Raw genomic sequence first — 15,866 nt, forward strand, 5'->3', positions numbered from 1 at the left:
ATCTCTATCTCTATCCTCAGACAACTGTGGGCATATTTTATCCCCTATTTGCTGATTAAAAAATACAGAGGTTAGGCCTGGTTAGAATACTACCTATCCTTTCAATTATGTACAGAATAACAGAACAATGAGCAATACACTGTACTAACAAATCACATATATTATGGCAGATAGATGAAAAGGCAGAATTTTGTATTTTTTTTTTTAGAAATACTTCACAACTTTATTTGTAGATAATGCTGCATATGGCATACTTCTGCAATCTGAAGTCTGTGAATCTAATAATGCATAAAATCTGACTTTAAAATGAATTCAACCTGCACTGGTATCTAAAACATTCCAGTCTTATGAAAGTGACTACTATAAAAGCTGCAAGAACAGTAGTGAACAGTGCAAAATAAACTGAAGTAATTTTGAGATTTTAAGTCTCCTCTTTAAGTTTTCAAAGAAGTATCAAAGTAGATATCATTTGCATGATTTCTTAAATGGCAGCTATCTACTAAGCTGATAGCTCAGTATATGAAGTGTGGGCTCATGTATGTATAGACTGTATCACAGGAGCAATACTGAACTAGTATGGAGCTAGTCCTTACTAGCTCTGGTCTTAAACCAGTGAGCTTGTACATTTACATATCCATCTCTTCCACATTACAAAAAATATCACAGACAGCCTCAATTCTGCAGACTTTGGAAAGCTTTGAAGCTTGACAATTGATTACATTTAAAAAAGAAACCACTCACACATTTGAGAAAAGGGATTACAATTATTTTAGCACTGAAAAGATCTCTTTTACAGCAGTGTGACTGTCTTAGATTCTGATCATCATCAAATTCCTAGGAAAATTATTTTCTGCCCAACACTCACTGTTTACACAGGCAGCTCCAGCAAAATATCACTATCTTGGAAACGGAGACTTGCTGTTACCTAGCTAGTAGTAAAGCAAGAGAGAAGGGAAACACTGGCAATGTATATGAAGATAAGCCTCTGTACATACAAAACCAAGAAATTCTTAAAAGCCATAACGTGATAAGGAGCTCTAGGACATAAAAGTAGAGAGAAAGGAAACTGGGAGATAATTCAGTGTCAGTGGATTCAGGTATTTTAGGAAGACTGTAATTCCAGCAGACTGTCAATCCAAGCATACTCTTCTTGGAAAAGATTCAGGGAGAAGCCACAAAGTCCATAACACGATTTTGCAGAAAGAGATTTAAGGAATGACTAAAAAGAAAGTAGATTTGTTAATTGACTGTGGTCTGTAATTATTTACACAGGAGAAGACTACTGTGAGTAGAAGGCCCTTTGATTGAGTGGACACATTCAATAAAATCCAGTACCTAGGATAAAATAGGTAAGGCCAGATAAGTAATACAGCATATGTTTAAAAGAACCAGGTGGTTAAGCACAAAAACAAATTTCCAACACTGACAGTGATTAAGTGAAAATTCCTTCCTAAAAGGGTATTCCTACTCAAATTAAAATATGGGCCAGAAAACTAATGCCAGAATGACAAGTGGTATTACCACATCTATAATTAAAGCTGATAATCATATTGGTCTCTTCAAGGCTATAGAAAACCTATGGATGTTTTTGCACTGGTTATATCATTTAAGGTAAAGATGACAAACTCAACAAACATGGAATTAGTTTGAGGCACTATGCATATCTCTGTTCAAGACGGTGAAAACACAAAGAAAATTATATACACAGTACAACCTCCAAGTCTTACCTGAGCTATTAATTGATGGAGTAAGGTAAATAATAATAAGGCACCAGGAGATAAGAAGGCTGTAACCTTTACCATCAGATATCACGTTTTCTTCATGATACAAACTTCAAGTGAAAAAATCTGGAAGTCTAAAATGACAGATTTGCTTACAGAAAGGAAGCTACTGAAAAGTAAGTTGAAATGAAAACTTATCTAATAAAAAGCAGCTTTCTATGAGTTCTTTTAACTCCAACCATGCCCCTAAATGCCTATGCATTAAAAATGAAATTGATTTAATTTGTTCTATCAAGAAACTGAGGCTCAGGCCATCTCCAGACACCATAACAAATATTGGATTGCTGACAGAAGCCAGAGGAATCTATTGCCAGGATTGTTAGTGCACTGCTAATTAGCAACAGAAATCAATGCTCTGCTCTCATGCAGACTTCTCCCCATTTGTGCCCAGTCAAGGAAACAGCGCATGTTCCTGCACAAGAATGGGGAACTGTGCTTACTGCAGAAGCCAACACAGATTAACCTATTCCTCACTTTTAGTCTTCATATAAAGGTATACATGCTGATCTACACTGAAAAGCCAGGAATTTCATCTCTCTGTGCTGCTTAGATGTTCCATGGATGGGAACTGGAAACAAAAACAAAACAAAATAAAATGGTATCAGGTTTGAGAAAGGTGGAAGCTGGAGATGAAACTATGCAAGGCAATATCCAGAATAAAGTCAGTATAAGGCAGCAGTGAGATCTGGATGGAAGAATTCCCTAGTGCAGCAGGTAAGGAAAGGGAGAAAGGAAGGAAGAACTCATGGAATAGCTGGCTGGGCAGCACAGAACAGAGAGCTGACACCAGCAGTGGATGAGGATGAAACATTTCAAAAATAATAGAGATTCTCTAAGAAATTTTTTCCTCAACCTTCAGGCTGAATTTTGCAATATGCATATTATGAAGAATCCCTATGAAAAGTTTCAGAAATTCACAAAAAGCTGAATTGGGAAACTTAAAAAAAAAACAGTTTTGAAATCATGAGTAGATGAATGTTTTGAAATATAAGGCTAGTAACACTGAAAACTCAATTTTTGTATATTTTTTGAAGACACAGAATTTGTTATCACTTCTCTCTATATATGCTTTTTAAAAGTACATATCATCTACACGTAGACAGCAAGGGAGCAGATTTTGCCCCTCTACCTGACTAGAAGATGCTGTGGCTTTCTCTAGTTGTGTTCAAGGATTCACATTTGCAGTATACTGTTTGGTTCATGGCTGTGTCCCTTGCTACATAACATCCTCTAACTCTCGACTCACATCCCACATCTATCTCTTCTCCTTTACTTTTATTTCTTAAACGCACTGGGGAAGTCAGAGGTGATAATGGGCTACTGAAGTAAATCAGCTGAACATCAGGTTATGCACAGTCCCTGGAACTGCTGCCACTCCTCTTGCCCAGCACCTCTTTTGCCCACCTATTTTTTCTAATCTGCATTCAACTCCCATGAGCCACAGGAATCCCTGTGGCTGGAGTGCCCCATGACCTTCTACTTCCCAAAACCTGGGCCAAATCTATCAAAATCTCATGGAAACAAGTTCTTTCACAAACCTGTTAAGCCATGTTCTAGTTTCTCAGTCCAAATCAGAGCAAGGCTTGTGAACTTGAAGAGTCACAAACAATAAACTGTCACAATTAATTGTATTGTTCTGTTTGGGAGAAATATAAATAATGAAGAAAGCAAAAGTGACAGATACAATTTATGAAATCAACCATTTTTAGTACTTTCTCAAGACATTTCATAGTACATACTTAACACTGCAAAATAATGTCCAATTGCTAATACCTAATTAAAAATTATGGTGAAAACATACTCCTCAGTATTGACATGGATGTCAGAGTACATGCCTAGTGGAGTAGCTGCTGTATTTTACTTCAGCAAGTATGAACACATCAGTGGGATCCAGCCCTTCAAAAGCAAATAAGTTGTAGTAGACACAATCCACCAAAGCCTGTATTCAAACCAGAACTGCCCGATAGCTGAAGGACTCAAATTCAGAAAAAGTTAAAATTGCTGCATTAATGTTCACGCAGGTTAGCATTTCGTTATTAACACTGGAGAGATTAAAATGTTCTTTTTCTCCAAGATTCATTCCGACTTCAAGATAACTCCAGCTTTCAGAAAAAAATAGGATTTCTGAGGAACACATCTTGGCATGGGTGCGACAAGCTGCACTTGTCACTTCATGGCAAAGCCTTGAAGAACTTTTGTTACTGCTCACCAATTCACTGATATCAGCACATGCCAGGGGGGATTCACAGGAGGTCAAAACTGCACCTGTGAGGATTGTCTGCCTGCACGCAGAAACCTGCCCTACAACACACTCAGCTTTCTGAGTGTCAGGGGCTTGCCATGCAAACAAAACAGAGCTCAGGTTGAACTAACTTTTCTTCAAAAATCTCTACCTACGTAGAGATAGATAGTAGAGATAAGGGTAGTTTCTGGTCATTAGCACTTCAGCTCTTCCTAAGCCCAGATCTAGGAAACATCCTTCATAGATGCCAAGAGCTGTAGCTGCATTGTTATGATTGTATTGGAACCAGCAGCTGTGCAGAGCTCAGGAAGTTAGTAGCTAAAACTTCATCTATGGATGAACTTTAAATCATTCAAAGCAGCTTCTTTGCCATTTAAAATACCATTACTGCTCCTTGTAAGTCTATTATTTTTATAGGAAATCTAGAAATCACAAAATAAACCACTGTCAGATTCTAAAGAGGGATAAAAACACATAAATATTTGAGAAACATAATTTTCACCTGCTAAATGCTATTAAGTAAATGCTGTAAACTAACATGGAATATACTAATAGAAAAGCCAGTATTAACAGTTGCCAAACATTTGTTAAAAAAAAATAAATACATATTTACCTTTTGTGGAAGAGTAATAATTCTCTTGTTCTTCAATGAATTAAATGCACGGAATGATGGAAACAGAAAAAGAAATCAGCAAATTTAAGGTTAGAGAAAGAAATGTGTTACGTGTGACAATGGCAAGTACAATAAGCAGTACTCTGGCATATGCAGAAGTAATGCAGAAAATTAAAATGACAAACCATGACAAATAATAAAGCCTGTGACGTTTTCTTCAAAATTAACAGGAACAATGAAGTTACTGAGAACCAGATTGTGGACTCCTTAAATATTCCGCTAAAACAGTATTCTCACATCGAAATTTACGAACATTGCTTTAAGTATCATTCTGACTTCTGAAAGACATCACCCAGTTTTAGTTTCTGATGCCCTTCCTGAAATTCTGAGTATTACAAATTTATCTTCTGTTAATTGAAATCTGTAATACTCAATAACCACTCAACCATGGAAAACTGGTCTTTAAGGTGTTTAAGGAAAACATTAAAGACTATGAGCCTTGAATTAATTTGCAAGAGTTAGCAATGCTGAGAGTAAAGATTCCACAAGCTGCCTCAAAATATGCAGTGTCACCTAAGAATTTCAAAATAAAACCAGAAATATGAAGACAAAACAAACACTGCTAGAAGACTAAAATCTAAAATTGAAGTCACTTCTTCTTCCAGTCAATGATGGATCTAAGACAGGGTCTTAACTGCAAGCATTTGATCTTTTACCATCACTCAAGCCAGACTCTCACTGCAATTACATTTCACTTCACATACACATGAAACTGTTTTTTTTTCCTTTTTTTTTGAAGGATCTTAATTAAATATACAAAGATACTTGCAACTCTAATCCCTTATTTCTCAACGTGTTAATTTTCCATACGAAATTATGATTCCTGTTTGCTAAAAGGAACACAGGATATTGAAACATTTCATTCGTGGATGTTGTGACTACCATTGAAGATTTGTACACATACTTTATGTATATATTATAGACATGAACTTCATAAAAGCATCTCCCATTCATTACCAACAGAGATTTCAGTTTGACTTTCCTTCATGAAACAGCTGCACACACACACATGCACTTCAACCTGCATATACAAGAGCTATGCAGCTTTTTCTGACATAAGCCAAGATACAATAATACCTAATGCTGGTCAGAGTTTCATTTTTCTAATGATCACTGCATAAGGCTTACTTCTGTAAATACCTGCCATTGGAAACATATAAACATTCTAATTCAGTTATGTTTATTGGTACTCTTTGTATGTAAATAGGTTGCTGATTATTGCAGTTCTTATTCCCATTACATGATTTTTGAACATGAAACTGTTGAAGCTGGGAAAGCGAAACTAAGCTGTGAGGCGTCAAACAGAAGCAGACACATGGAGAAAGACCTGCTTTCATTGAATTAGCTCATTTTTATACTATAAACCATCATCACGCATTTATGTTATTGGTTCAAAGATTTCAATAGTATACGACATGTTTTTTCTTCACTTGTTACATTTCCTAACAGTATCTACCATTGCTAAAAAGGAGTGTAAATAAGTCACACAGAGCTTCAGGCTTTATTAGTAATTAATTGTTATGCAGAAGTGCAGAGACCCACCCTATTCAAGTGAAAATCCTGATGAGATCTGAGAGTTGGTGTGAGATAAAATGGTAGTGTAAAGATCACGGAAGTATACTTTATACAAAAGTGCCATTTAAAAGCTGTGCAACTATACAACAGATTTGTTGTACGAACAGACAAAAAAGTCAGTGAAGAATTCCCACCCCTCTTAGCTTCCTTAAGTGATTTGCACAGTTCTATCAAACATGATGCAAATAAACACTGATGCAACTCTATTGCAAATTGGCAAAAGATAATATATGGAGAGCACAGAATTGTCCATATCACAGCTTAGAATTTTATTGCTTTAGTAACAAAATATCTCTGTATTATCAGATCATTATATAGAATTTTCAGTTAAAACAAAGAACGATTAACGCTTCATTTGCAGCACAAGTTAAGGTAAATACTACTACATTGTGAATTTTAGAAAACACAAACAGACATGCCTAAATCAGAGTTATCTTTCATATTCAAGCATCTCAAGATCTTCAGTTGCACTAACAACCCAGTGTGGAAATTACTGCTAATGGAGTTGCAAAGAGAAACATATTGCCATGCCCTCCTTGAATATCACAGTGATTAAAATAAAAATCATGTTCTCTAACAAACACAGGAGCCTACAATCTTAACTGTAACTTCTTTAAAACATCTGTATGTATTGGTGTGGCTAAAAATTTAAGACAGAACTCTTTCAAGAAAAAATAACCAATGTGATTTCTAGTTTTTTCAGTACTAGGCAAAGTAGCTATCTCCTTAAGAACAGTCACCAAAGAGCTTGGTTTTTCTGTTCTTTTGCGTTGTTTGTTTTTTTTGTGTGTGCACGCAATTATGCTATATTGAGGTTATTAGATTATCTTTTTACTGAACTTTTTCTTCTACTTTTTCTCCCCGTTCCTGATTGGTAGTACATGCACGTTTACATCTTTAACAGAATGGGGAAGATTAGTCTTCCTACAAGACTTTCTTCTCTTACAAAGTAGATCTACTGGGAAGAACCTACTCAATTAAGTCACAAGTTGACAGTTTATAATTCTAAAACCAAAGCAGTAACTAAGACAATATCGCTTGATAGAAGCAAAGAAATAGCCATTGTTTTTTAGTTCTAAACTTATAATGAAAGAATGGAATGTCTAAGATTCACCGTTAGTCCTGGGAGAAGCCTTATTAGCATGTGGGTTATCATCTGCGACAAAATAGATAAAATATCACACTTTCTTGAGAAGAAAACCACAGCCACTCTTGCTTCTTTGTTAACTCTCATATTTTCCACAATGAGAATTTCAAAGAGTAAAAAAATTACTCAATTCCTGTATACTTCCTGAATATGTAAACAGTCAACAAAAAACAACAACAGTATTGATATAAAGTCATTCAATCTTTCTATAACAATTACTATGATTTGCAAAACAGATATAGATTGATATGATCTATATTCAACCCTTCTGACATAACAAAATTATAGTGTATGTGTAGTGTAAGAAAGTGCTTTACCACAAAAATGATACTTTACAGTACATCACATTGTATTTCCCTGAAATGCAGGATATCAACACTGACCACCAATAAGGAGCTTCATTTTTAAATGAAGAAAATGCAAAGAACTTTCAAACATTACTTCTTGTAACATTTATAGATCACACTGGATTTTGACATTTTCTGTACCCATGGTGACTGCAAACTTAAATCAAATTAAGTCATATTTCAGTTCAAAGTACAGTGAAGGAAAATCTTTCATGGACAAATATATTGAGATTCAATTGTAACTAGAGTCAACGCACTTCTAATCACTCATCAAACTCTGATATTCACGCGGCAGGAATTAAAGAGGTGAAACTGATAACAGAATCTGATACCGAAAATCAGAGCAAATATTATTTCTTATAGCCTCACTGAAGCTACTCACCTAGAGAAGGTTAAGTTTATACATACTAATATGCTTATATCACATGATACTGTCAAAACATTTAAAAATATTTTGCAAAATCTATCAAATTTAGTACTTCCCTGTAAATACACTCTCAGTCTGAACAGTGTGTAAAACCTGGGCATTATCAGAAAATCTTTCTTTCAAATGGATAAGCTAATCACACAAAATCAAAATACTATGTAAAGAAGAAAATCTGTTCAGCCTTCAATTCCACTGGTATATTGACATCGGCGGTATATGATGCATAACAAAGTAAATAACCTATTTGTTTATTTTCTACATATGGCGCAAGCACATGAACCACAAACACGAATAAGAGTTCAGTGAAACAGCACTGTGTTACAGATATTCATGGCACTGACAGCTTTTAAAACCAACAGCAGCTTTTGCCTTCTGTTTAAAGTTCATTTTTTCTTTGCTCTTCTGCATACTCCATACAACCTCTTCTCTACTTAGTTCCACAACATGTTCTACATTCACTTCCAAAGTTTTTAACAAAACATTAACTAGCATTTTGTTCCCAACACACTAGTTACCAAGAACAGCTGAAAGATAACAGACAAATACCCACAGGAAACCAAAATAAATTAAAAGCTGAATTGTCATTGTATATTGTACCAAGTTCTGAAATTGCAGATGAAGCATGAAAGAAATTTGAAATGCACCTTTCATTACACTTTCCTAAAAAGCTGTTACTTACTAGTATGTAGAAATAGAAATTGTATGTGTATATTCAAACTTGTTTATAATCAAGACAGTCCTTAGTTCACTACGAAACACAATAAAAAGTCTCAAAAGTAAACTTTTAAATGAAAAAATATTGTATTAGTATTTTAACCATTCAGAATACACACATGTATAAAACAAGAACACATTTTAATGTATGTTAATTAAAGGTGTACTATGCCATCACAGTTCAGTCTAATAAAATTAATGCAAACTATCTATGTTAACACGAGTGACTGTACATCATACAAAAAAATACAGCAATCTAATATGATTAAAAGGTCATAGTCAGCACTATTACCTATTTAAGAAAAAGATCTGCCATCTTCAGTAAGGCACAATAAGGTTCATTGAGGCACAACACATAATCATCTGAAACATTTCTTTCATTTTCACACAAAAGAAAACCTTTAGTTGTTGCTTGTTAATGAGAAAAATGGGCTTTTAAACACAAAAGAAAACCTGAATGCACACATATTACTGTGAAATTATAACTAATTTTATGGCCATTTGATTTTTCTATAATAGTTCAAGGTGTGTGTGTAATACGTTGCTAGAAAAGGCAGAAGCAATATTTACACCTATTTGATGTTAGCTTGTAAAAACCACCTCCCACAGCCACTAAGTCTTCATTGTCATTTTCAAAAAAGAGCAGCGCTCTTTGCCCAATCAATTTATTCTTAATAATGTAAGAGCTGATGAACTGTGCCTTGATATTTCTTGCACTGATTGTTTTAATTCTTTAATCACTGAACTTGTCCCACTCCAAAAGGAATTTTTCATATTGTGATTTTTGTTTATGATTAGTCTACGTAAACAATACACAGCAATTAATACAAACCATAAAATAAGAACTGAATAACACTGTCAAAATATTTGCTCCAGATTTCTTTGGCTGAATACAAACTAGATGTGTTCATGGAAACTACCATGACTCTAACAGGAATTTTAAAGCAGACAAATATAAAAGGCTACTAGAAAATTAAGGCAGTTAAACCACATATAGTAACCCACCACTCAAAATCTACTAGACTTTCCAGACTACAAATATGCTTTCATTCTCTTCTATTTGGCAGAGTTATAGCTTTTAACATGTAGCTGTGAAAGCAGAATTTAAATAAAGCAAAGAAAAGTAAGAAGGCAAAGAGTTAGAGCCATCATAAGCTCATTATTTGATACCTTGCTCTATACTGCCACTTCTTACTGGAACTTGCGGTAGCTGTCTTCCCCTGCGACTGCTGAAGGATGTGTCTGCAGGAGGAGACTGGGTGGGACTTCCTTGTTGATGTATTCTGCGGATGAAATGAAGATAAAATAAAATAACCCAAAGGAAGAGAATTTATATATTCTTATTTTCAGACACAAATTAAACTGCAAATAGAGAAGATAAGTTTGAAAAAATTTGCATTTGATGTATGCCTTATGCATGTAATCAGGACTGGACAACTAATCAACTTCTATGGCTTCACGTTTAGCTTTTCTAACTGCCTTCCATCTAACGAGAAAAATTCTCTATCCTTCTGTTTTTTTCTGTTTTGAGAAAGTACAAGTCGAAAAACACTCAACTAAAAGCAATTTTCTAAAAATCATTTATGATTATTGTTCTCCTCTACTGGTACAAAGACAGCACAATATGTCACCTTTATATTTCATTGACTTTCGTGTTCCCTTCGTGATGATGCCCTATTGCACAAGATCACAGAACTAGACAGCAAGCTTTTAATGCCACGGCACAATGGGTTATTTTTCCTTGAACTTAAACAAGGAAAAACATCTTTAAATGTGTGTGTGTGTCATGTGTGTGTCTGTGTGTGCACGAACTGGAAAGTGAACAGAACAATGTATAAGATTTCCAGTATTTTTACCTAAGCAAATATTGTAATCCCCTTGACTTCGGCTGAATTGTATCTACCACTATTTCAGAGCACTTCGGCTTCTTGACTTCTTACACACACATACAGCACCTTTAACATAGTGGGCACTTTTAGAATGCTTGTAAGTTTGCATTAGTAATAGGTAGGGCCACTGGTAATAACTAGAGAAAAAGCTTAAGGAAGTAAAGCAAAGGTGAAAAGAAGGAGATTGCTGAGAGGGACAGTTTGTTAAGTAAGCATCCTTGTCAGCTACAGTAATACCACACTAACTACTGCAGAAAAGCACTGTTTATCTACTGTGCTAAGGGGCAAGTAGATAACTTGCAGTTTTAAGTAATGCACTTGTACAAGTTCAAATTAATTTTAGCTTTCATACTACGTAGATCAACTGACTTTCTTTAAGACTGAGATTTAGCAGTCAGAAAAGGATGTGATTTCCTGCATGGTGTTGAAGCAAAATACTTATGTAATTTTCAGATGGATACAAAACAAAACACAACAATGGAAGGACAAAACACAGCTGATTTTTTACTCTTACACTGCGTAACTATTTAAGATCAACAGAAGTACCATCTAGATGGTGAAGATAGGCAGCATAAAGGATATGGGGAAGTGTAAATACCATGAAGAGAGGATAATCTACAGTGCCAGGATGAGTGAACGCGCCATGTATGCTCAGGAAAGTACAATACCACACTGACACCTGGGAGGCAGAACATGAAAGCTGAACTGGACATGTAATAGCAACCTTGTCAGAAGTGGAGATGGTGGAGCCGAGCCTCCGGGCGCAAGGTGATGCACAGAGCATAAGGCTCTGACACTAGAGTGCTCACTCGACCTGGAGCGAGCGTGATGTTTTCCCCTAATGACTGGCTGTTCAGTTGTTCGTGGGACTGGAAATCCCCTTCTAGAAAGACATGGTAGCAGACCCCTAAAACATCAGGGCCAAAAAGAAACTATTCAGTTGTTAGCTCTAGGCACACCTTCCCATGCCCCCCTCCACCAAAGAATGTCACAAACATTGGCTGCAGGGCCAGGATGGGCATTTCAGACCCAAGTTATTAATTCAGATTATAAATCCATTTCCAAAAGAATAAACTAAAGAACACTCACTGCTGCAGATACACATCACTCTACTTGTGGAACTGCTGAGCACTGAATACGGTAGACCATTGGCCAAAACCCTAGCTGCATCTCAAACAGCAAACACAAGCTAATAACATGTATGAGATAAAAAGGGCTAGCACAGAGTAGGCTATAAATACCTAGTTTTAACATAGAGCATTTCTGTTTTGAAAACATACCTTCTGTCTTTGTCAAAAATATTAACTGGCTTCCAGTTAATGTCCCAAAGAAGGACAACTGGTAATTGCACACACACATCATTTCCTTAGGAGTCTGAAGCAAGGAATCTATTTAAGTAACTTTCTGCGGCAGAAACCGACACAATTATACAGTTCTGAAGGAACTCTGATGAAAACATCATTAAAATATGCAGCAAAACGATTAATCGTGTTAGTGTAATTAGCAGCACAACGATTAGTAGTTTGATTATGTGTTTTGCAAGTATTAGACAACCTAGAACATCTCAGGTTTGGAGAGAGACTAAGTCAATGTCCAGCTTGCATCCTTTATTTCAGAAATGTCCATAAAGCCACTCATGATATCTTTTCATTGTGGGTTTCTATTTCCTAATTTCTCCAGATTTATGAACTGTCCCTGCACACACACAGCACATCTTTCCCGGAAGTTACAATCAAAATAACCAAGGGACTGCCTAGTTTGTAATGTAAAGCTATCACACGCTTACAAATTATCCTTAATAATAACAATAAATAAATAATAATAAAAAAAGATTGCATTTGAAATAACATTTACGCAGATGCCTACCAAGAATAAAGGTTTCGTTTCAGGACCTACCAATGGCAGCCTACATGGAAGTCCTGCCACGGTGATACAAAAATAGGATTTGGTTCCTTTTGCTGTATCTTTCTCTTAAACCCTGACACTTTCTAAACTCCTAATTCATTCTGGCAATAACAGCAACATTCTTACAGGGACTGAATCCCTGATTTTAGAAGATGCTCAAGATGATGGTGATGAGCTACGATCTGAAAATGCCTGTTCTGTCTCAAATATAAATGTAATCCATGCTGGTCTAGAAGAAAGATCAGTTGCAGAAATGAAGAAGTCTAGAATATCTGATTTGGAGAATGAGACAGAGGAACAAGGATGGGAGACAAAAGCTGGTGTGTGACTGAGGAAATGAGAGGGAAGTTAAGAAGTATAGAGAGGACGGAATTAAGGAGAGAAAATTTGAGAGAGAAATGACACCTTATGATAAATGACATTACAGCAAAAATATGTTGGTATCTTGTTGCTTGGTATCACTGCTTCTCCCAGAGGAAGGTAACATGACAAACTGTCACTCAACTGGCCATGGACCACAGGGGCATTCAGGTTCACACAGGTTCCACATCTGCCTTCCCACAAGGAAAATCAAGCTTCCTTCTCTTCAGACTGATATTTCAGTGACATAAATAAAGCTAAACAGATAAATAAATCACAACAAAACCACATACTGCACATGTGGAACTATGAAAAACTAAAACTAAGAGTGCAGTACCAATCAAACACACCTTTGGTAGAGGGACCTACATAATTCATAGCAAGCACAGTTAACAACTGTATCATTATGTTTATGCAGCCTTAAATTTAGTATTTTGAGGGTAAGAAATTAGGGATGGATGAATACACTTCAGAACTCTGATGAATTGTTTTCACCCACTTTTTTTTGTAGTCACATTCATACAAGCATAAAATTATCTTCTATTTTCACAGGACTTTAGCTGCTTCAGAAAATACTGAGTCTCATCTTCAGGCTTATCTCACTGAACCATTAAGGGAACTGTTAAAACACTTGTAAATTTTTGGGACGTTTTTTTTTTTCCCCTCTTACACTGATTTGGACTGGATGATCTTTTAGGTCTTTTCCAACCTTGGTGATTCTATGATTCTATGATTTCCTAAAATATCACAGTACTTAAGAATGTGATCTTACATGTTGAGCATGTTGAGGGGTATTAGAGGGAATCTGATAGCATGCTGGTATCTTATTCTCTGTGAGCACCTGAGCTACTTGTAGATAACATCAGTAAATTACAAAATAAAAGCTAGATCAAGATAGAAATGGATAGCAGAAGAATTACTATGGAGTCAGATTTGCCATTTGACAAGCAAATTACTTGCCTGTTATCAAAATCTTCTGGCACTGGTGCAGAACTAACAGTACGATGTAATTCTAAACTGTATCACTTCAATTTGTTTAGAACTTTGCATGTCACTTCTAATAGTAGTTAATCATTTTATGGAAAACAGAAATCTACACCATATGCTGTGAAGTATTAAAAGGAAAAAACATAATTCAACATTTCCCTACACTCCTTTGTTGCCCTGTGTTCACTGTTCTTAAAATTGCTAGAGCTTACTTTTCTATTGTGGAAAATAAAAAAAGGAGCTATGGTGACTGACACTTTTGGAAACTTGCTTCACTTAAGGAGAAAAAGAATAGATTTTTTTTTTTTCTTAGTTTCCCTATTCGCCTGTGAAATAGTTATTTCAGGTTGTCTTAAAAACAAACAAAAAAACCAACCACCACTTATCTCTTGATAATGACTACATTAAGTTAATTATGCATTACCTCTTAACTAATCAACACAAAATGGGAAAAGAATTTATCTCAGCACAGCAATGATTAAAGTATGAATTCATTAAATTCCATATAAATTCTGTATATATAGACACTGTAGCAACATTTCACCATTATCTCCAGACTTACTCTTTCCCACATACCTGAATATATCATCAAATGTATGTTGTAACTTGCATAAGAACTGTAAGAAGCTTTGAAATATCCAGGAAAAAAAATCTCAAAATTTCAGACTTAGGCTGGTCATTTTAATTAGAAAAACACATTGCTCATGCCTCTAAAAACAATTTTCACAAATGTAACTACACGCTTAGAGGTAAAGTCATGCGCTGTTAATGTATTCAGCATTAATCCCTCATAAGAACAGTTCTTACAAATCAGTTCCTTTCAGAAAAAAATATCTGAAATTTGGTTTCACGATTATAATCCACACCAGCCATACAATAATATTACTAAAAAAACATATGGGATTTAGTGAAGTATGTATTTTAGATCTTGACATCCGTAGAAGGAAGATGCACTCAGCTCAGATGCTGAAATACCAGGTTTGAAATGTGAATGTACATCCAGACAGATACATTAATTCCTCCAATCTCATATGTTGTGGGATTTCCTGACACTTTCTTCCACACTGTTTACACTGTCCTTCTTTAGAATCTCTTACATTTCATTTTCCTTCCCCATCATTTATGTTCCCATGTCCATTTAATGCTTACGTTTCCATATTTTCCACCCCAATCACTTTATATCCAACTCTCATCTTTTCTTCTTTCTCAGCCTCTTGCCAATGTTCATAAATCCATTCAGCCTGCACGATTACCAACAACTGAGACCACTGCAGTCTTGGTCCCAGGAGCTCCCTTAGTTTTCAGAAGTTAAAAATAGGGAAAAATATGGATGGAATGAACTGAAAGGCAAAACTGCTGCTGTTTTAAAGATAGCAAGGACCTCAGCCTTAACTCTGGTAATATGCCTGGTCTAAATTGAAATAAACTGCTGCTGGGACAGCAGAAGCCTCAAAACCAAAATAATAGTAATCCGGTCCTTGAAGCAGTAAAAGAAAATAAAAGCTCTGCACTTTTTTTCTAGATAATGTGTATTTGCTTTGAAAATAAAATGTGTCTTTGTTATTCATGGAAGTTTTTCAATCCTCACAATGTAAACAGGTGAGCCTCTCTGTTCATCAAGAAAACACCAAACTTCTGGAAAAAGCAGGATCTCAGTCCTCCTCACTGCTCTTAGCTCAGCCAACACAGGCTTAACCAGATACACACACATGATTAAACATGTATCCTTATTCCTTCCACTTGTTCTTAAGAATTTGAGTACATAAGCATTTGCTACTATAATGTAAAAGCTGAAAGTTACAATAATAATGCATGCACA

The 15,866-nt window shown here is 35.6% G+C and overlaps 1 protein-coding gene across 10 annotated transcripts in view; it reads right to left on the reverse strand.

Moving 5' to 3' along the window:
• Nucleotides 1-15,866, reverse strand: part of RIMS1 (regulating synaptic membrane exocytosis 1) — a gene marked incomplete at both ends in the record, with an annotated part of 287,625 nt that overhangs the window by 74,876 nt on the left and 196,883 nt on the right. For 8 of the 10 annotated variants that reach the window (XM_079550253.1, XM_079550252.1, XM_079550254.1 and 5 more), the window contains one exon: nt 10,077-10,189. In XM_079550253.1, the coding sequence (XP_079406379.1) occupies nt 10,077-10,189 (113 nt within the window). Of the gene's footprint in view, nt 1-4,636; nt 4,667-10,076; nt 10,190-11,519; nt 11,703-15,866 lie in introns of all 10 variants that reach the window. The other 2 variants (XM_079550249.1, XM_079550251.1) reach the window with 2 other exon arrangements.

This window comes from Tetrao urogallus (assembly GCF_951394365.1).
Source record: "Tetrao urogallus genome assembly, chromosome: 2".
Classification (NCBI taxonomy): domain Eukaryota; kingdom Metazoa; phylum Chordata; class Aves; order Galliformes; family Phasianidae; genus Tetrao; species Tetrao urogallus.